Below are 21,139 nucleotides of genomic sequence, written 5' to 3'. Positions count from 1 at the left end.
CAGTGTTTAATTTCTAAATTGTAATTACTTCGCCACTACGGCCTATTTATTGCCTTACCTCCCTAATCCTACCTCATTTGCACAACCTGTATATATATATTTTTTATATTTTGTTATTGACTGTACGTTTGTTATTCCATGTGTAACTCTGTGTTATTGTTTGTGTCACGCTGCTTTGCTTTATCTTGGCCAGGTCGCAGTACTACATGAGAACTTGTTCTCAACTGGCCTAACTGGTTAAATAAATGTGAAAAATATATATACACTGTTCAAAAAAATAAAAGGGAACACTAAAATAACACATCCTAGATCTGAATGAAGGAAATATTCTTATTAAATACTTTTTATTTACATAGGTGAATGTGCTGACAACAGAATCACACAAAAATAAGCAATGGAAATCACATTTATCAACCACTGGAAGTCTGGATCTGGAGTCACACTCAAAATTAAAGTGGAAAACCACACTACAGGCTGATCCAACTTTGATGTAATGTCCTTAAAACAAGTCAAAATGAGGCTCAGTAGTGTGTGTGGCCTCCACGTGCCTGTATGACCTCCCTACAATGCCTGGGCATGATCCTGATGAGGTGGCGGATGGTCTCCTGAGGGATCTCCTCCCAGACCTGGACTAATTCTGGACCACCTCCTGGACAGTCTGTGGTGCAACGTGGCGTTGGTGGATGGAGCGAGACATGATGTCCCAGATGTGCTCAATTGGATTCAGGTCTGGGGAACGGGCGGGCCAGTCCATAGCATCAATGCCTTCCTCTTGCAGGAACTGCTGACACACTCCAGCCACATGAGGTCTAGCATTGTCTTGCATTAGGAGGAACCGAGGGCCAACCGCACCAGCATATGGTCTCACAAGGGGTCTGAGGATCTCATCTCGGTACCTAATGGCAGTCAGGCTACCTCTGGCGAGCACATGGAGGGCTGTGCGGCCCCCCAAAGAAATGCCACCCCACACCATGACTGACCCACCGCCAAATCGGTCATGATGGAGGATGTTGCAGGCAGCAGAACGTTCTCCAGACTGTCACGTCTGTCACATGTGCTCAGTGTGAACCTGCTTTCATCTGTCCTGCACGGTGTTGGGCTATAAGCACAACCCCCACCTGTGGACGTCGGGCCCTCATACCACCCTCATGGAGTCTGTTTCTGACCGTTTGAGCAGGCACATGCACATTTGTGGCCTGCTGGAGGTCATTTTGCAGGGCTCTGGCAGTGCTCCTCCTGCTCCTCCTTGCACAAAGGCGGAGGTAGCGGTCCTGCTGCTGGGTTGTTGCCCTCCTACGGCCTCCTCCACGTCTTCAGATGTACTGGCCTGTCTCCTGGTAGCGCCTCCATGCTCTGGACACTACGCTGACAGACACAGCAAACCTTCTTGCTACAGCTCGCATTGATGTACCATCCTGGATGAGCTGCACTACCTGAGCCACTTGTGTGGGCTGTAGACTCCATCTCATGCTACCACTAGAGTGAAAGCACCGCCAGCATTCAAAAGTGACCAAAACATCAGCCAGGAAGCATAGGAACTGAGAAGTGGTCTGTGGTCCCCACCTGCAGAACCACTCCTTTATTGGGGGTGTCTTGCTAATTGCCTATAATTTCCACCTGTTGTCTATTCCATTTGCACAACAGCATGTGAAATGTATTGTCAATCAGTGTTGCTTCCTAAGTGGACAGTTTGATTTCACAGAAGTGTGATTGACTTGGAGTTACATTGTGTTGTTTAAGTGTTCCCTTAATTTTTTTGAGCAGTGTATATATATGTATATATTTTTAATTGTCACGCTGAAACAGAAAAGGGCCTTCCACAAACTCTTGCCACAAAGTTGGAAGCACAGAATAGTATAGAATGTCATTGTATGCTGTAGTGTTAAAATGTCCCTTCACTGGAACTAAGGGGCCAAACCATGAAAAACAGCCCCAGACCATTATTCCACCTCCACCAAACCTTACAGTTGGCACTATGCATAGGGGCAGGTAGCGTTCTCCTGGCATCTGCCAAACCCAGATTAGTTTGTCGGACTGCAAGATGGTGAAGCGTGATTCATCACTCCAGAGAACGCGTTTCCACTGTTCCAGAGACCAATGGTGGCGAGCTTTACATCACTCCAGCCAGGGCTTGGCATTGCTTATGGTGATCTTAGTCTTGTGTGTGGCTGCCCGGCCATGGAGACCATGGTTCTTCCTTAAACACACACACGCCAATTCACACACACCAACGAGCCACCACAAACACCAGTGAACGCACTACACAATCGGTTGCTATGGGTACTGTATGTGTGCATCTTTGACCTAATTAGAAATAGCAATGTGATGATGAAATATGCAAAGAGAGCCAGAGAGGGCTCTTCAACCAGGGACTGAAGCATTATAGCATTAGCATTTTCAATAAAACATGCTGTTAAACTTGTTTTCTGTAGCGAACACTAGCACAACATTATACTTCAACTAGCACTGTAGAATCAGCATCTTGATTTCCACATATAACATGTGCTAATTGGACCTTCTGAGACCATTGAGTTTCTCTTGATTCATATAATGTAGTCAATGCTAGCACACATTCCACTCCAACTAACATTGTAGCATTAGCATCTGCATTCCCAGGTGCTAATTGGACCTTCTGAGACCATGGGTATGGTAAAACCTATTCAATGTAGTAAATGCTAGCACACACTCCACTGTAACTAGCATTGTAGCAATAGCATCCTCATTCATCATAGCTAATTCTACCGGAACGTCTATGGCTATGGAGATTCTCTTGAGCCCTATTCAATGTCACATCTGGCACACATTCCACTACAGCTAGCATTGTAGCATCAGCATAACTTTCTTCATAACATCGGACCTTCTGTGGACATGAATATTCATTAGCTCTATTCAATGAAGTCAATGCTAGTACACATTACACTCCAACTAAAATGGAATACCTAGTCAGCTGTACAACTGAAGGCATTCAACTGAAATGTGTCTTCCACATTTAACCCAACTTCTCAGAATCTGCCTTAATTGACATCCACTTCATCAGCGCCTGGGGTACAGTGGGTTAACTGCCTTGTTCAGGTGCAGAACGACAGATGTTTTACCTTCTCGGCTCTGGAATTTGATCCAACAACCTTTTGGTTTCTGGCCCAATGCTCCTACCCGCCAGGCTACCTGCCACCCCAACTAGCATAGTAGCATTTGTATCCTCATTCTCCATCGCATAATGCTAATTAGACCGTCTGTGACCATAGAGATTTGAGAGCCCTGTTCAATGTAGTCGATACAACACACATTCCACTACAGCTAACAATGTAGCATTAGAACCTACTAGCTGCACCTTACACTATATGAAGTATGAAACAAATTACTTCCAGCATGACTCTAATAGAAACTCTTTCTGACCATTGATGAGGAAAACACCCCCACTAGCAGACACTCTCTGCCTAAAGCTTATCGTATGCTTCCCAGTCGAAACTGTAGCTCTCAACCTGTAGTGGAACAGGTTGAGAGCTTCAAGTTCCTTGGTGTCCACATCACCAACAATCTATCATGGTCCAAATACACCAATACAGTCGTGAAGAGGGCACGACAAAGCATATTCCCCCTCAGGAGACTGAAAACATTTGGCATGGGTCCTCAGATCCTCAAACAATTCTACACCTGCACCATAGAGAGCATCCTGACTGGTTTCATCACTGCCTGGTATGGCAACTGCTCGGTATCCCACCGCTAGGTACTATAGAGGGTAGTGCGTACGGCCCAGTACATCACTGGGGCCAAGCTTCCTGCCATCCAGGACCTCTATACCAGGCGGTGTCTGACGAAGGCGCTAAAAATTGTCATCCACCCTAGCCATAGACTGTTCTCTCTGCTACCACACGGCAAGCGGTACCAGAGCCACCAGTACTATTTCCATTGCCCGCCCTTACGCTGCTGCTACTCTGTGTTTATTATCTGTGCATAGTCACTTTAACTCTACCTTTATGTAGATATTGTAACGGTTTTCGTAGATGGAAGAAGGTGTGGACCAAAGCGCAGCACGTGTTCATGATTTTATTAACTGAACACTGAAATACAAAACAATGTGAATAAATGAAAGAATTGAAACAGTCCTGTAAGGTGCAGAAAACACAAAACAGAAAATTAACTAGTCAAGGACCAAATGTAGATATTGTAACGGTTTTCGTAGATGGAAGAAGGTGTGGACCAAAGCGCAGCACGTGTTCATGATTTTATTAACTGAACACTGAAATACAAAACAATGTGAATAAACAAAAGAATTGAAACAGTCCTGTAAGGTGCAGAAAACACAAAACAGAACATTAAACACCCACAACCAAAATGGGGAAAACGGGCTACCTAAGTATGATTCTCAATCAGAGACAACGAACGACACCTGCCTCTGATTGAGAACCATACCAGGCCAAACACATAAATACAACATAGAAAAAAGAACATAGACTCCACACTCCAAGACTGCTTCCATCACGTGGACTGGGATATGTTTCGTATTGCGTCAGACAACAACATTGACGAATACGCTGATTCGGTGTGCGAGTTCATTAGAACGTGCGTTGAAGATGTCGTTCCCAACGATTAAAACATTCCCAAACCAGAAACCATGGATTGATGGCAGCATTCACGTGAAACTGAAAGCGCGAACCACTGCTTTTAATCAGGGCAAGGTGACCGGAAACATGACCGAATACAAACAGTGTAACTATTCCCTCCGCAAGGCAATCAAACAAGCTAAGCGTCAGTATAGAGACAAAGTAGAATCTCAATTCAACGGCCCAGACACAAGAGGTATGTGGCAGGGTCTACAGTCAATCACGGATTACAAAAAGAAAACCAGCCCCGTCACGGACCAGGATGTCTTGCTCCCAGGCAGACTACGTAACTTTTTTGCCCACTTTGAGGACAGTGCCACTGACACGGCCTGCAACCAAAACATGCAACCAAAACATGCGGCCTCTCTTTCACTGCAGCCGAGGTGAGTAAAACATTTAAACGTGTTAACCCTCGCAAGGCTGCAGGCCCAGACGGCATCCCCAGCCGCGCCCTCAGAGCATGCGTAGACCAGCTGGCTGGTGTGTTTACGGACATATTCAATCAATCCCTATCCCAGTCTGCTGTTCCCACATTCTTCAAGAGGGCCACCATTGTTCCTGTTCCCAAGAAAGCTAAGGTAATTGAGCTAAACAACTACCGCCCCGTAGCACTCACTTCCGTCATCATGAAGTGCTTTGAGAGACTAGTCAAGGACCATATCACCTCCACCCTACCTGACACCCTAGACCCACTCCAATTTGCTTACCGCCCAAATAGGTCCACAGACGATGCAATCTCAACCACACTGCACACTGCCCTAACCCATCTGGACAAGAGGAATACCTTGGTGAGAATGCTGTTCATCGACTACAGCTCGACATTTAACACCATAGTACCCTCCAAGCTCGTCATCAAGCTCGAGACCCTGGGTCTCGACCCCGCCCTGTGCAACTGGGTACTAGACTTCCTGACGGGCCGCCCCAAGGTGGTGAGGGTAGGCAACAACATCTCCACCCCGCTGATCCTCAACACTGGGGCCCCACAAGGGTGCGTTCTGAGCCCTCTCCTGTACTCCCTGTTCACCCACGACTGCGTGGCCACGCACGCCTCCAACTCAATCATCAAGTTTGCGGACGACACAACAGTGGTAGGCTTGATTACCAACAACGACGAGACGGCCTACAGGGAGGAGGTGAGGGCCCTCGGAGTGTGGTGTCAGGAAAATAACCTCACACTTAACGTCAACAAAACTAAGGAGAATATTGTGGACTTCAGGAAACAGGGAACACCCCCCTATCCACATCGATGGAACAGTAGTGGAGAGGGTAGTAAGTTTTAAGTTCCTCGGCATACACATCACAGACAAACTGAATTGGTCCACCCACACAGAAAGCATCGTGAAGAAGGCGCAGCAGCGCCTGTTCAACCTCAGGAGGCTGAAGAAATTTGGCTTGTCACCAAAAGCACTCACAAACTTCTACAGATGCACAATCGAGAGCATCCTGGCGGGCTGTATCACCGCCTGGTATGGCAACTGCTCCGCCCACAACCGTAAGGCTCTCCAGAGGGTAGTGAGGTCTGCACAACGCATCACCGGGGGCAAACTACCTGCCCTCCAGGACACCTACACCACCTGATGTTACAGGAAGGCCATAAAGATCATCAAGGACAACAACCACCCGAGCCACTGCCTGTTCACCCCGCTATCATCCAGAAGGCGAGGTCAGTACAGGTGCATCAAAGCTGGGACCGAGAGACTGAAAAACAGCTTCTATCTCAAGGCCATCAGACTGTTAAACAGCCACCACTAACATTGAGTGGCTGCTGCCAACACACTGACTCAACTCCAGCCACTTTAATAATGGGAATTGATGGGAAATGATGTAAAATATATCACCAGCCACTTTAAACAATGCTACCTAATATAATGTTTACATACCCTACATTATTCATCTCATATGTATACGCATATACTGTACTCTATATCATCTACTGCATCTTTATGTAATACATGTATCACTAGCCACGTTAACTATGCCACTTTGTTTACATACTCATCTCATATGTATATACTGTACTCGATACCATCTACTGTATCTTGCCTATGCCGCTCTGTACCATCACTCATTCATATATCTTTATGTACATATTCTTTATCCCCCTACACTTGTGTGTATAAGACAGTAGTTTTGGAATTGTTAGTTAGATTACTTGTTGGTTATTACTGCATTGTCGGAACTAGAAGCACAAGCATTTCGCTACACTCACATTAACATCTGCTAACCATGTGTATGTGACAAATAAAATTTGATTTGATTTGATTTGACTACCCACCCCAACTCAAGCCCTGACCAAACTAACACAAAGACATAATAAAATAACTAAGGTCAGAACGTGACAGATATTACCTCGACTAACCGGTGCCACCACACATTGACTCTGTACCTGTACCCCCTGTATATAGCCTCACTACCGTTATTTTACCGCTGCTCTTTAATTATGTTACTTTTATTTTTTACATCTGTCTTTTTTAGTTAACAATTATTTTTCTTAAAACTGCATTGTTGGTTAAGGGCTTGTAAGTACATTAAGCATTTCACTGTAAGGTGAAACACCTGTTGTATTAGTCACATGTGACAAAGAACATTTGATTTGAAACAGTTTGGGCATATATTATGACGACATTTTGTGACGTTTGTGTTTGTATTGGTGTTTGGCAGCGTCTGCAATGTTTTCTTGAGTCTAGTCGAAGTTGGGTAGCCGGAATCTACGCCCTTTCATCTGTGATTGGTCTACAGTAGGGATTCTTCAATTAAATGTTTGTCACTCAAAGACCGATGACTACTTTTCATGCACATTTTTTCACTTCAGAAATACCGCACCAACATCTTAATTGCACGACTAAAACCTTCTCGGCAGAATCGTCAAAATGAACTACGTATTTCTTGAGTCATCTTAGTTTAATTCTGACTATTTTGAAGAAGTGTACTGGTTTACGATGTCTTCAGAGGGACAAACAGTCATATTGCTTTTTTTCTTATGTTTTATGGGAGTATGCGAGCACAGATGTTCACTTCGCCTAGCAGAGTTCTGCTAGGAGCAAACCAAACCTGTGTATGCGGACACCTTAAGAGGATCAATGTGAGGATCAATGTGAGAAAGAGCGAAAGAGAATATAAGATCATGAAATGAAGGGGGATGAAACATAGTATAGGGTGAATGAAATAAACGTAGAAAAAGAGTAAAGCCTGTATCAGCCAGTGGCACGATGCAAGGGAGAATCAACAAGGGGCTATGGGTTCTATGGAAAATAATGAACAACATGGAAGGTGTGAACTGACCTTCCACGGAGTTGCATTATTTTCCAGAGCATGCATAGAGCCCCGAATTGACTATCCCTTTTATACCATACCATGGCTATAATTTAACACATTTGCCAGTAGAAATGTGTTCAACGTCCACTGAAGTAGCTTGCTAGTTTAGCTAATCAAACCATGAGTCCTAGCTTACCATTGTGAAAATCGAATTCAACAATGCCAATAACGTTTTCAACTCGACTTTTGCTCTCAAAAGCAGCTCAAACATAGAACATGTAAGAATGAACTACCACCATTGAATTCTACCATGCAAATATACCGTGAGTTATCGGGAAATAACGCAGGCTCTAAAAAGCCTTCAAGCAAATCAGAAACAAGTATTCAACAATTCCATTGGTATAATTAAGCAATAAGGCCCAATAAAGGTATATGGCCAATAAGGGGTGTGTCCAGGCGGAGTGCCTATTGCTATTATTAACTGGTTACCAATCTAATTTGAGCAGTAAAATACATGTTTTGTCATGCTACTTTACAGGGTATTATAAACTGGGTTAATCGAGCCCTGAATGCTGATTGGCTGACAGCCGCGGTATATCAGACCGTATACAATGGCTGTCAGCCAATCAGCATTCAGGGCTCAAACAAGCCAGTTTATTATACCCTGTAAAGTAGTCCTTACACACAGTGGTAATATTCCCACCTATTCTCTTTTATTAAGTCAGTCTTCCATTCTACTGTGTGACTATGGCAAGCCTGCCTTTAGCTTTTATCATCAGGTATTATCACCTACCGGTACTGCCAATCTAATTCACTCTCATTTAGACATATTGGAAATGAAGACTAATAACATCATGTAATGAAACGTTTATCTTATTTCGCCTTTCAACTATCCTTATGCAACCCCAATAATATTATGCATATTACTATTTGGCCTCGCAAGCCACCTTGATCTCACAATCTGTGCAGGGACAATTCATGTAAGCTTGCAAGATCAGAGTGGCTTGCGAGGCTAATTACTTTTGCCCCCGGTACTAAAATGAGACTATGGAACTCTTTGTTCTAGACCTTGTAACCTTGCTATCAGGACAGTCACATGAAATGTAATTCCTTTTGGGGAAATCTACACACCAAAAGGGTTCTGCGGCTAAACCTTTTGGAATCCATGTAGAACCCTTTTTGGTTCCAGGTAGAACTATATTTGTGGAAAGGGTTCTACCTGGAACCAAAAGGGGTTCTTCAAAGGGTTATCCTATGGAGACAGCCGAATAACCCTTTTTGGTTCTAGATAGCACCTTTATTTCTAAGAGTGTAGACATGTGTCCTTTTCAAAGTAGTGTCATACGAAGTGGTGTCATCACAATGGGTAAATACTGTCTGACATCCTCCAGAGTAGCAACTCAATGCATCACACTTAGTCTACTACATGAAACGTCAACAAGGCTGAAAGCCTCCATGCAGATAGACAAAAATTGCTGGGGATAACAATCACTTCACCTGAACATTTCTGAAGTGAATAGACCTATTCCCAAGTTTTAGACAATTCAAATGCAAGGTCATTCTCTAGCAAGATATTTAAAAATGAGTGTTCTAATGAGGAGTTCTACACAACAGAAACCAACATTAGAAAAAGTTACAAATATACAATCATCTACTTTGTCACATATGTGTTATTTGACTTGAGGACCAACAATGGGACATTTCTTCTTCAAATAAAAACCTTGCCCTAAAGGGGAGTAGAACCTGCGGCTGTCATATCTTGTCATATCTTGCCATCTATGGGCACACCACCAATTAACGAAAGCAGTAATGGGATGAACTACAGGTATTTGACAAGACCACAAGTGTCTTAGACTTTTTTTTAATGATGTACGAATATGTTGTGTAATCCTCCTACATCTTTATTGCTGTGAAAGCACATGAAGGTGTGTGAAACAGATAGGCAAAAACATGGGATTTTCTCATATATGTGAAAATGTGCCTTTTGAAGTCAAGGATGCATCATTTAATATTGGGACACAACACTTTACAGACCAAGGGGAACAAAAGTAAACCTTGGATGTTGAGGTTGTCCATCTGGTGACCAAGTTGACCTATTTTAAGAAATGACAATGGGTGGTGGATATAAACTCTTTGATAGGCTGCTGAGGAATTTGTTAACGGATATAATCACGGGCAGCTGTGCAGGTAAAAAAATGGGAACAGCTAAAAGTTTAAAAGTCCATTTTTTTCTTCTTCGCAACCCAGCAGCTCCCCAGGACCAGTGGATGCCACTGCCAAATTGTCTAAATCCCTCAATGTCAGGTAACTTCCCCCCTACTTTGCTGCGAGCCATGATAAGCTCTTACACAGGAGGTGCGATGGCCCAAGCTGATACTATCTGACAAGTTGTTTGTCATGCACCACAATGACCTGTACAAAGTGTCATTCTAGTATCTTGCTCTGTTTGGAACTGATATGAACGCCCTCTGTGTCTAGAAAACATGGTGGTTTATGTGCATGTAACATGTCACATCCAGCACATGTACCGTTCTTATCTTCTCTTCTCTCGTGTTTGAGTGCTTTGTAATTAGATTTAGGGCTCGATTCAATCGATCCGCTTTAGCCAACATCCGCATAGCAGTTGTTTTGGTGGTGTCGGAGTTGGAACTGCGTTAGAGTGGTCAAATCTACAAGTGGCCTCCTAAAGCGGACATTACAATTGGCTGCACGAAGTCGCATTAAGAAATATCCCATGCAGCCTTGTTTACAAGTTTGAACTCTAGAATCTATATAAGTCCTCATTATTTTGTTTAATGCTTATTCAATTTGAGCGTAATTATTTCTATATAGCCTACAATTTCTCATTATGAATTTTAACATGAGTGGGGCAGGTGTGGCTTCGTGACAATGGTCGCAAGAGCAGTTGCTCAGCGATTTGACAGCTCCAACACAGTTCCACCTCTGACACCGCCAAAACATCTGCTATGCGGGTGTCTGTTATTGCCGGTTAACGCTTGATCTGATTGAATCTAGGCCTTAGTTGTGTTAACCAGAGGGCGGTCGCTCCACGAATACCTGTGGAGGTGTAATTTGAATGTAATGTAATTTTATCACAGTTGGGTGTCATACACAGTACAGTACGTGTCTTCTCTTCAACCTTCAGTTTTTGACAGACTTTTTGAATATACAGTAACTCCAATGTCAACTTTAAATATTGGCAAAAAGCAGTGTTTAAAAAAAATCTGTAACCCATACGGTTCCACAGTTCCTTGAGATGTATATAGGCTGTGGGCTCTGCCCCGGTCAGTCCCTAGCCACACCCATAGTCACTTTCTGGTTTGAGTGTTAGGAATGGGGAAGCCATCTTGACTGAAATGTTTGTAACTAGAGATACTGGATATGGTGACGCGTTGACAAGTTTTTGGAAGACATTGGGTGGAGGAAACCCTTTCGCTTTGCCTCTTCCTTTCTGTTGTAACTAGGAAATTATGAATATTTTTAAAGCCTAGTTCTCAACTCCACACAAGGTGAGAACATTTTCAAAGACTTCTTTAAGGGATATTGTATTTACTATCAAGAGGTTTCCGCTGTGGACTATAGCTTCTAAGGACCAAATTTGGGATTTCTTGCAGGATTGTGGGACTGAACTGAATTTAAAATGTTATTTCATTGGACGTTGTTGCTCAACTGAAACAGAGACTTGATTTAGAATGTTCAATTGTGATTCAGAGACTGAACCAATGGGGGTGGGTTGGCTATGTGGCAAATGAGGTAGCACCACAGGTCCCAGAGTGGTGGGTGGGAAATGCATCTAGGGCCTAATCTGTTAAACTAACCAGCTAAAACTCTCGATCATATACGGTAGGACATTATTAATCAGTTGTAAAAAGGTTTAATATTGGATATGATGGGACCACAGTTTTTCTAATCAAGTCACATAGTTTTTAAAAAAATCTTAGAAAAACACCAGGCCTTGGGGAGGATGAAAACCATGTAAAACAGCATAAAAATGTAGACTTGTTCAAAATAATTATATTTTAAAGCTAGAATAACAGGGGGTTTACTCTACACAGACACAGAGACAGCAACACGAGTGGACAATATAACTCACAGGGCTGAGCTTGCTTTATGCAGGTTTGCTTCGTGTAGACTTGCCCTCTGCAACTGTAGGCCTAATTAAAAATGAATTTACAGATGTCAACTATCGTTTGATTAATTCCAGTCAATAATTTTGGATTGGAAAAAGTCTAGGTAGCCTAGTCAGCCTAAGTTTGAATATAAACGAAATTTGATCCCATTCACATTGTCTCCTGACACAAACAAATGGGCTATACATATACAACGTTACCGCTATGTTTACTGGCCAGAGCATAATAAACTGTATGCAACTGTTTTTGTTAGAAGCTTACAGTTGACTACACTAAACAATCATCACTTATGCAATACTACATGTCAGATCGCTAATGTTTAGGTGTAGGCTGCTACAACATTTATTTAAAGACGTTGTGCTTGTGTCTGTCAAGAGTGATATGTTGTCTGTCAAGAGTGATATGTTATCACGTTCGCTAAGTAAATACCGGAGGAAAGTGGAGAGCACGCATTAAGCTTTGTGCCCTGCCCCCACGAGCTGCGATTTCCATTAACCTGATTGGTCAAGACATGCACAGGGAATACAGCAGCACTACGATGTGAAGGACAGAGAAATTGTGCGCCAGTTGACAAATTACAAGACAAAAAATAAAAAACAACACTTTGCTATATAAAATAAAAATTAAAGGGACACCCGAACGGCGGCGGCTCATGGGCCTTTTAAGATTATTTTTATGATTTTTGTGCCATTTCTCTCTTGTCATAATAATATTTAATGAGCATTCGGCTGATCAGTAGGCAATGGCGGTTTTCTGAGGTCGCGTGAATTCACATTCAAATGCACATCAGCAACAGACCCGCTCTGACTCTGTCATTATTATGCCAAGATTATGGATAACATTTTTTTTTTTAAACAAAGGAGGTGCCAAAAAAGTAGCTTAACACTGCTAGATTTGTGAAATTAACCTACTCCTTTTCTAAAAGTACATTTTCTAAAAGTTCTGGTTCTGATGGTCTGAGTGCTGTGACTGTGTCTGTAAGAGATTAGTGTTTAGCACAGACAGATCAGCTACTGCTGCAGAGGACAGTGCAGTCAAGGTAGGAAGAACACAGAAAGACACACTGACACAGATGTAGCCTGCTGCTCCCAGTTAATATATTTGCATCATATGATGCGAGCTTTGTAGGGCTAGGTTTAAGGTCATAAATCCTATAGAATGTCAAAGCTCTTGTTCCAACCCAATACTACCACACCTGACTCAACCAATCAAGGGTTTGATTTATTGATGAGTCAAACCTGTTGTCCTGAGGGTCATTCCACATGAAATCAATCACCTCTATGACCGCACCCCTTTGATTTGAACACAACTTTCCATACTTGTGGCATTTTCATTTAAATAGGGGTAGATTCTGTTTTTTTAAGGTAGTACCTCTTACCTCTATCACTGTCGTAGAGATAGGCAAACTTATCCCACTTGTAGTACTCGATAAGGCTGAGTAGGGGTCCTTTGATGTCAGGCCTCATCTGGATGATGAACTGCTGAGTTCCGTCCAGCGGGAAGCTCGGGGTGATAAATGACACATGGAGAGTCCCGCAAAACGAAGTAATCGTATTGACCGACTTCTTGTCGTAGAATCCAAAGATGGCGTAAACTCCTCTCGAGAACTGGGAACAGACTGAAACGAGAGAAGATGCAAAACACTCATGGGGTTATGTACGCTTAAGTCTTGGGTGACAGTGGGACATTTAGATAAGATGTATTGTCCGTTTTCACAGAAATGTTCTTTGTGCCATTAAAACAAGCACATCCCAGGACATAAAATGGAAGATACTAGAAATGACCGATACGGTGAAACATTTGGCTTCCAAAAAGTGCTGTAACAAATGAAAGTTTGAACGTTCATGAACTTTATTGCTACCTTGTAATGTCTGGCATCGCACATTAATATCTAAAGCAGCCTTTGCCACTGGAGCAGCTGGTTTTAGCTGATGAATGTATTATTGATGTCCATAAGCACTGCCTGGGGAGTTTTTACTTCCAACAGTAAAATATTTGCCAGCTACTTGTTAAACTTTAATGGGCTTCTATTATAGAATTCAATACAGTGGGAATGTATGGCGAAGAAAGTTCCGTATCAGTGCAACCAATTGCTGGATCTTCATGTTGGATATCTAAGGTCATGTATATGACCCCGCTCTATGTAAGTCCTAGACTCTGAGACATTGTAGTCTCTGCTTGAGTTACGTTAATAGGGTTATATCTAAGGTCATGTATATGACCCGCTCTATGTAAGTCCTAGACTCTGAGACATTGTAGTCTCTGCTTGAGTTACGTTAATAGGGAGACCGTTTGAGGGTCAAACGCATCTCCTGTGTGATAGTTGAAAGATTCAGTACAATACAAGGCTACACTATGGCACTGAGATCTATACACACCATATGGCTCTGCTGTGGCCTATCTATTTTTCTGTTTGGCTCTGCTGTGGCCTATCTATTAGCCTGTATGGCTCTGCTGTGACATATCTATTGTCCTTTTGAGATCTTGTGCTGGAATACCATAAAACTTGAATGACTGGCTTTTATTCATATACAGTTATGATTTAGTTGCTTAACTCTCTATTGTGGTGGGTTTCTGTTGGTTTCGTGGCAGTTTCTGTCTCATTTTCCCTCATGTTTCTATAAATATTTTAAAAACTATCGATCGACTTGTAAATTAGCTCGTATAATCACTTATGTTAGCGATTGGTACAGTATAATCCATCTATCATCACATGCATTACCAACGCAAGTCCTGTACTATGCTAATGCACAGCAGAGCGACTGTAGCTGATCAAAGGTAAATATGAATATTGAATGGCTAAGTGGTATTTCTATGTCGTTTCGACAAAGGTCAGCCAAATCAGGTGTCGCTTGTAAATGCTTTTCGATCAAATGTAGGTTAATCAGGATTATTGACTTGGACATAAATGTCTCTCCAATGTAATCCATCCAATGACTAATTTCCCTCTGAAACTGGAGGATTGGAGTCTATACATTAGACATTAGCTTGCTCGTCTTGCTGCTTTACATTTTAGTAATTTAGCAGACGCTCTTATCCAGAACGACTTACAGTAGTGAGTGCATGCAATTCCATACTGGTCACCCATGGAAATCAAACCCACAACCCTGGCATTGGAAGCGCTAAGCTCTACCAACTGAGCCACACGGGACCACATAGGCTGTGACGGCCATCTTTGATCTAAACATAGTGGACAGGCATGAATAGCATCAGGTTAAGCCTTTGTGATTCGTTGTTGGGCCCAGTTTAATGTATACTCTATTGGCAGATACAATTCCCACCATGTCTTGCAAATGGGCAAAAAGCAAAGCCTTGAGAAAATGTGGATGTTCATAATTAAGCTACTTTGAAAAGATGGACATCCAAGCTACTTCGGAAATATGGAGCTTCCAAGGCAAAACAGTGACACCACCAATTATCTTGCCACAGAATTATTCAACTTCCTTTAACACTGACGTTTTTCACTTACCTCTTACACCACTTTAAAAGCCCCTTCAGTTGAATCCTCCAATTAACAGCCCCACATCCATATCCCACCAAATCCTGACTGATCTGTCAAGTCAGCAATTAAAGGTTTTTCAGGGGTCAATGGGAGAGCATCGTTAAGGCAGTCCGATCACTGTCGATTTGTGGCACCAAACCTAATCCTTTTAGTTGAAGACACTGCCAGCCGGCCATTGATGTGGCCTCCATGGGTGCAACCTGACTCATCAAATCCGATTTGTATCACACGCTAACTACGGTAATCTTGCCCTAAGTGGCTGCGCTGTACTGTAAAACCCACCCGCACTTTTGCTACAACTAGATTAAAATTATCCAACGCTGTTGGCTAAGAATGTACATGTATGTATTGGTGATGAAATGTTAAATCATTGAAGGACAAATTCTAACTTGAGATCTGTAAATGTTATCCATTGATATTGATGCATCGTTTCTTAAGTGTTTCTTGACTCTACCATTACCCACAAACAGCATTTTCTAACAGACGAGACTCCTCCCAGAGTCTCTCAAGGGTATGTCCATTGTCAGGCTTGTGGCAGTTAACTGACAGGTCTTGACAGCAGTTGGGCTTTGGAAGTCAGAATAAGTTTAAAAGCAGTCTCTCTGCTCTAGCATAGAATGGTTTTGATTGTTGCCCCAAAAAACAGAGGTTTGTGCTCAGACAAACGAAAATCACACTATTATTACAGTGCTGTGTCCACTCGCTATGTTTTCCAACCAAGTTTCTACTTCATATCTCTGTTGTTTTGGAGGGAAACATTCAATGGACACTTACTTAGGGGTAATCAGTTTAGGAAAGATAACTGTAACACAGATTTCGGGGAATTGTATGCTGTAATCCCAACAATGTAGTGCAGTTGCTATTGTGTAGTGTGATGCCAGTTTGTGTTCTATATATATATACATACACACACAGTACCAGTCAAATGTTTGGACACACCTACTCATTCAAGGTTTTTTTAAATGTATTTTTTACTATTTTCAACATTGTAGAATAATATTGAAGACATGAAAACTATGAAATAACACATGTGGAATCATGCAGCACTCCATCACTCTCTTTGGTCAAATAGCCCTTACACAGTCTGGAGGTGTGTTTTGGGTCATTGTCCTGTTAAGAAACAAATGATAGTCCCACTAAACGCAAACCTGATGGGATGGCGTATCTCTTCAGAAAGCTACGGAAGCCATGCTGCTTAAGTGTGCTTAAATTTCTAAATAAATCACTGACAGTGTCACCAGCAAAGCACCCCAACACCATCACACCTCCTTCTCCATGCTTCACGGAGGGAACCACACACAGAGATCATCCGTTCACCTACTCTGCGTCTCACAAAGACAGGGCAGTTGAAACCAAAAATATAAAAAATTGGACTCCACAGACCAAAGGACAGATTTCCACTGGTCTGATGTCCGTTGCTCGTGTTTCTTGCCAAAAGCAAGTCCCTTCTTGGTATTGGTGTCCTTTACTAGTGGATTCTTTGCAGCAATTTGGCCATTAAGGCCTGATTCACACAGTCTTCTCTGAACAGTTGATGTTGAGATGTGTGTGTTACTTGAACTCTGTGAAGCATTTATTTGGCCTTCAATCTGAGGGGCAGTTAACAAACTTATCCTCTGCAGCAGAGGTAACTCTGGGTCTTCCTTTCCTGTGGCGGTCATCATGAGCGCCAGTTTCATCATAGCGTTAGATGCTTTTTGCGACTGCACTTGAAGAAGCTTTCAAAGTTCTTGAAATTTTCCGAATTGATTGACCTTCATGTCTTAAAGAAGTGATGTATTGCAATTTCTCTGTGCTTATTTCAGCTGTTCTTGCCATAATATGGAATTGGTCTTTTACCAAATAGCCCTTCTGTGTACCACACCTACCTTGTCAAAACACAACTGATTGGCTCAAACGCATTAAGAAGGAAAGAAAGTCCACAAATGAACATTTTTATCAATGCACACCTGTTAATTTAAATGCATTCCAGGTGACAACCTCATGAAGCTGGTTGAGAGAATGTCAATAGTGTGCAAAGCTGCCATCAAGGCAAAGGGTGGCTAGAATCTAAAATCTAAAATATATTTTGGATTTGCTTTTTTGGACACTACATGATTCCAAATGTGTTATTCCATAGTTTTGATGTCTTCACTATTATTAAACAATGTAGAAAATAGTAAAACAAAAAATTAATGAGTACTTGTGTCCAAACCTTTGACTGGTACTGTATATGGTTGAAGTCGGAAGTTTACATACACCTTAGCCTCCAACAGCTCTTAAATGCAAGTAAATCTAAATGCGTGCTCTTCAACCGATCGCTGCCCGTACCTGCCCGCCCGTCTAGCATCACTACTCTGGATGGTTCTGACTTAGAAGATGTGGACAACTACAAATACCTAGGTGTCTGGCTAGACTGTAAACTCTCCATCCAGACTCACATTAGAATCTCCAATCCAAAATTAAATGTAGAATCGGCTTCCTATTTTGCAACAAAGCATCCTTCACTCCTGCTGCCAAACATACCCTCGTAAAACTGACCATCCTACCGATTCTCGACTTCGGCGATGTCATTTACAAAATAGCCTCCAACACTCAACAAATTGGATGCAGTCTATCACGGTGCCATCCGTTTTGTCACCAAAGCCCCATATACTACCCACCACTGCGACCTGTACGCTCTCGTTGGCTGGCCCTCGCTTCATACTCGTCGCCAAACCCACTGGCTCCAGGTCATCTACAAGTCTTTGCTAGGTGAAGCCCTGACTTATCTCAGCTCACTGGTCACCATAGCAGCAGCCACAGCACGTGCTCCAGCAGGTATATCTCACTGTTCACCCCCAAAGACAATTCCTCCTTTGGCCGCCTTTCCTTCCAGTTCTCTGCTGCCAATGACTGGAACAAACTGCAAAAATCACAGAAGCTGGACACTCATATCTCACTCACTAGCTTTAAGCACCAGCTGTCAGAGCAGCTCACAGAATACTGCAACTGCCCAGGGACTGCGGTTGAAAATTAGCCAGCTGGCTAAAAGGGGCACTTTTACTGAAACGTTGATTAATGTGCACTGTCCCTGTAAAAATAAAATAAACTCAACTCAACCTGTACATAGCCCATCTGTAAATAGCCCATCCAACTACCTCATCCCCATACTGTTTTTATTTATTTATCTTGCTCCTTTGCACCCCAGTATCTCTACTTGCACATTCATCTTCTGCACATCTATCAATCCAGTGTTTAATTGGTATATTGTAATTACTTCGCCACCATGGCCTATTTATTGCCTTGCCTCCCTTATCTTACCTTATTTGCACACACTGTATATAGAGGCACTGAGTTTGAAGGTAGGCCTTGAAATACATCCACAGATACACCTCCAATTGACTCAAATGATGTCAATTAGCTTATCAGAAGCTTTTAAAGACATGACATCATTTTAGGGAATTTTCTAAGCTGTTTAAAGGCACAGTCAACTTAGTGTATGTAAACTTCTGACCCACTGGAATTGGGATACAGTGAAATAATCTGTCTGTAAGCAATTGTTGGAAAAATTACTTATGTCATGCACAAAATAGATGTCCTAACTTTTTTTTGGAGTGGTTGAAAAACAAGTTTTAATAGTACGCAAGTATAAACATCATGGGAACACGCAGCCGCCATACCGCTCAGAAAGGAGAGGCATTCTGTGTCCTAGAGATGAACGTACTTTGGTATGAAAAGTGCAAATCAATCCCAGAACAACAGCAAAGGACCTTGTGAAGATGCTGGAGGAAACAGGTGCAAAAGTATCTATTTACACAATAAAATGAGTCCTACATCGACATAACCCGTAAGGCCACTCAGCAAGGTAGTAGCCACTGCTCTAAAACCAAAAGCCAAACTACGGTTTGCAACTGCACATGGGGACGAAGATCGTGCTTTTTGGAGAGCTATCCTCTGGTCTGATGAAACAAAAAAGAACTGTTTGGCCATAATGACCATCATTATGTTTGGAGGAAAAAAGGTGGAGGCTTGCAAGCCGAAGAACACCATCACAACCGTGAAGCACGGGGGTGGCAGCATCATGTTGTGGAGGTGTTTTGCTGCAGGAGGGAGTGGTGCACGTCACAAAATAGATGGCTACATGAGAAAGGAAAAGTATGTGGATATATTGAAGCAACATCTCAAGACATCTTGTGGGCAGAACTGAAAAAGTGTGTGCGAGCAAGGAGGCCTACAAACCTGACTCAGTTACACCAGTTCTGTCAAGAGGAATGGGCCAAAATTCACCCAACTTCTTGTTGGAAGCTTGTGGAAGGCTACCCAAAACGTTTGACCCAAGTTAAACAATTTAAAAGGCAATGCTACCAAATACTAATTCAGTGTATGTAAACTTCTGACCCACTGGGAATGTGATGAAAGAAATACAAGCTGAAATCAATCACTCTCTCTACTATTATTCTGACATTTCACATTCTTAAAATAAAGTGGTGATCGTAACTAACCTAAAACAGGGATGTTTTACTAGGATTAAATGTCAGGAATTGTGAAAAACTGAGTTTAAATGTATTTGGCTAAGGTGTATGTAAACTTCCGAATTCAACTGTATTTATTAACCTTATGTATTCTGAGTGTATTCTCATGCTATTTTGTATGTAAAGCTTGATTGTGTAAATTCTGCATTTCATCAGTTTGTACAAACTGTGAGCAAGAATGAATAATTCCAAAGTCGCTCGTTCCCTCGTTCACTATTTAGAAAATATCCATGTGAACTAAAAATAGGATATGATGACAATGTTTTTCATAATTTCTCAGCAAATCATAGCCTAATGGCAGGCAGGAATCTCGCTTTAAGTAGGCCTACATATATTCTACAATTAAATAATGAAATAATTAAAAGAATTAAACATGAAGTAGCAAGTTAAGCTACATTGCCATAGACCTAATATGTTGATCTTTAAGTTATTGTTTAGGCTACACTAAAATGCGTGAGCTTTTAGTTAATAGTAGCCTATAGGCCTAATAGATACAAATATAGAAGAGGCTCAGATGTAGTGTAAAGGCTTAATACTAGGTAGGTCTATTGATTGCACATACACAAAAGGGATGTCAATATTTAGACTAATAACCTAAATATAATATAATTTGCCGTTTAAAAAAAAAAAAAAAATTATCCTTACTTCGCTTGTTTATATCATTGTTAACTTTTTAGGCTATTTATATTCAACGATCAAGTTTTCAGAAGTCACAGAGACATGTAAACATCTTCATTCTATGTTTAGAGAGTGTCTTTGTGTAAAGTGACATGGGAGGGAAAATGGTGACCTAACGACGCACTGAGCTATTCTAGATTACGAGCGATTTCAAATGCAACGTTAATAAAGACGGTTTTGGGAAACGGCTCGGAAATTTTAAGACGCTATTACATAGTTTTCACGATTAACTTAACTTGAAGATGCTTTAGAAAACCGGGCCCAGGACAGGAGGACACTCTAGAGTGTTGAGGCAACATCTGCTAGCTCAGTAAACTGTGCCCAGAGCAGGTAGGCACAGACAGTGGAAGGGGAACTTGCTCTGTGAGATTGAGTGCTAAGGAGTAATCTATTAAATTGAGTCATTACCCTAACTGCAGAGGGAGAGTTGTGTGTTCAGCCCTAATTGATTAGCTGTCTGCATCTCCCTGTGAAGAC

The 21,139-nt window shown here is 42.0% G+C and overlaps 1 protein-coding gene across 6 annotated transcripts in view; it reads right to left on the bottom strand.

Moving 5' to 3' along the window:
• Window positions 1-21,139, bottom strand: part of LOC139390538 (glutamate receptor 2-like) — a 68,465-nt gene that overhangs the window by 28,223 nt on the left and 19,103 nt on the right. For all 6 annotated transcript variants that reach the window (XM_071137718.1, XM_071137715.1, XM_071137716.1 and 3 more), the window contains exon 3: window positions 13,368-13,607. In XM_071137718.1, the coding sequence (XP_070993819.1) occupies window positions 13,368-13,607 (240 nt within the window). The remainder of the gene's footprint in view (window positions 1-13,367; window positions 13,608-21,139) is intronic.

The sequence above is a fragment of the Oncorhynchus clarkii genome, chromosome 31 (assembly GCF_045791955.1).
Source record: "Oncorhynchus clarkii lewisi isolate Uvic-CL-2024 chromosome 31, UVic_Ocla_1.0, whole genome shotgun sequence".
NCBI lineage: Eukaryota > Metazoa > Chordata > Actinopteri > Salmoniformes > Salmonidae > Oncorhynchus > Oncorhynchus clarkii.
This window is presented reverse-complemented; position numbering and strand designations above follow the sequence as displayed.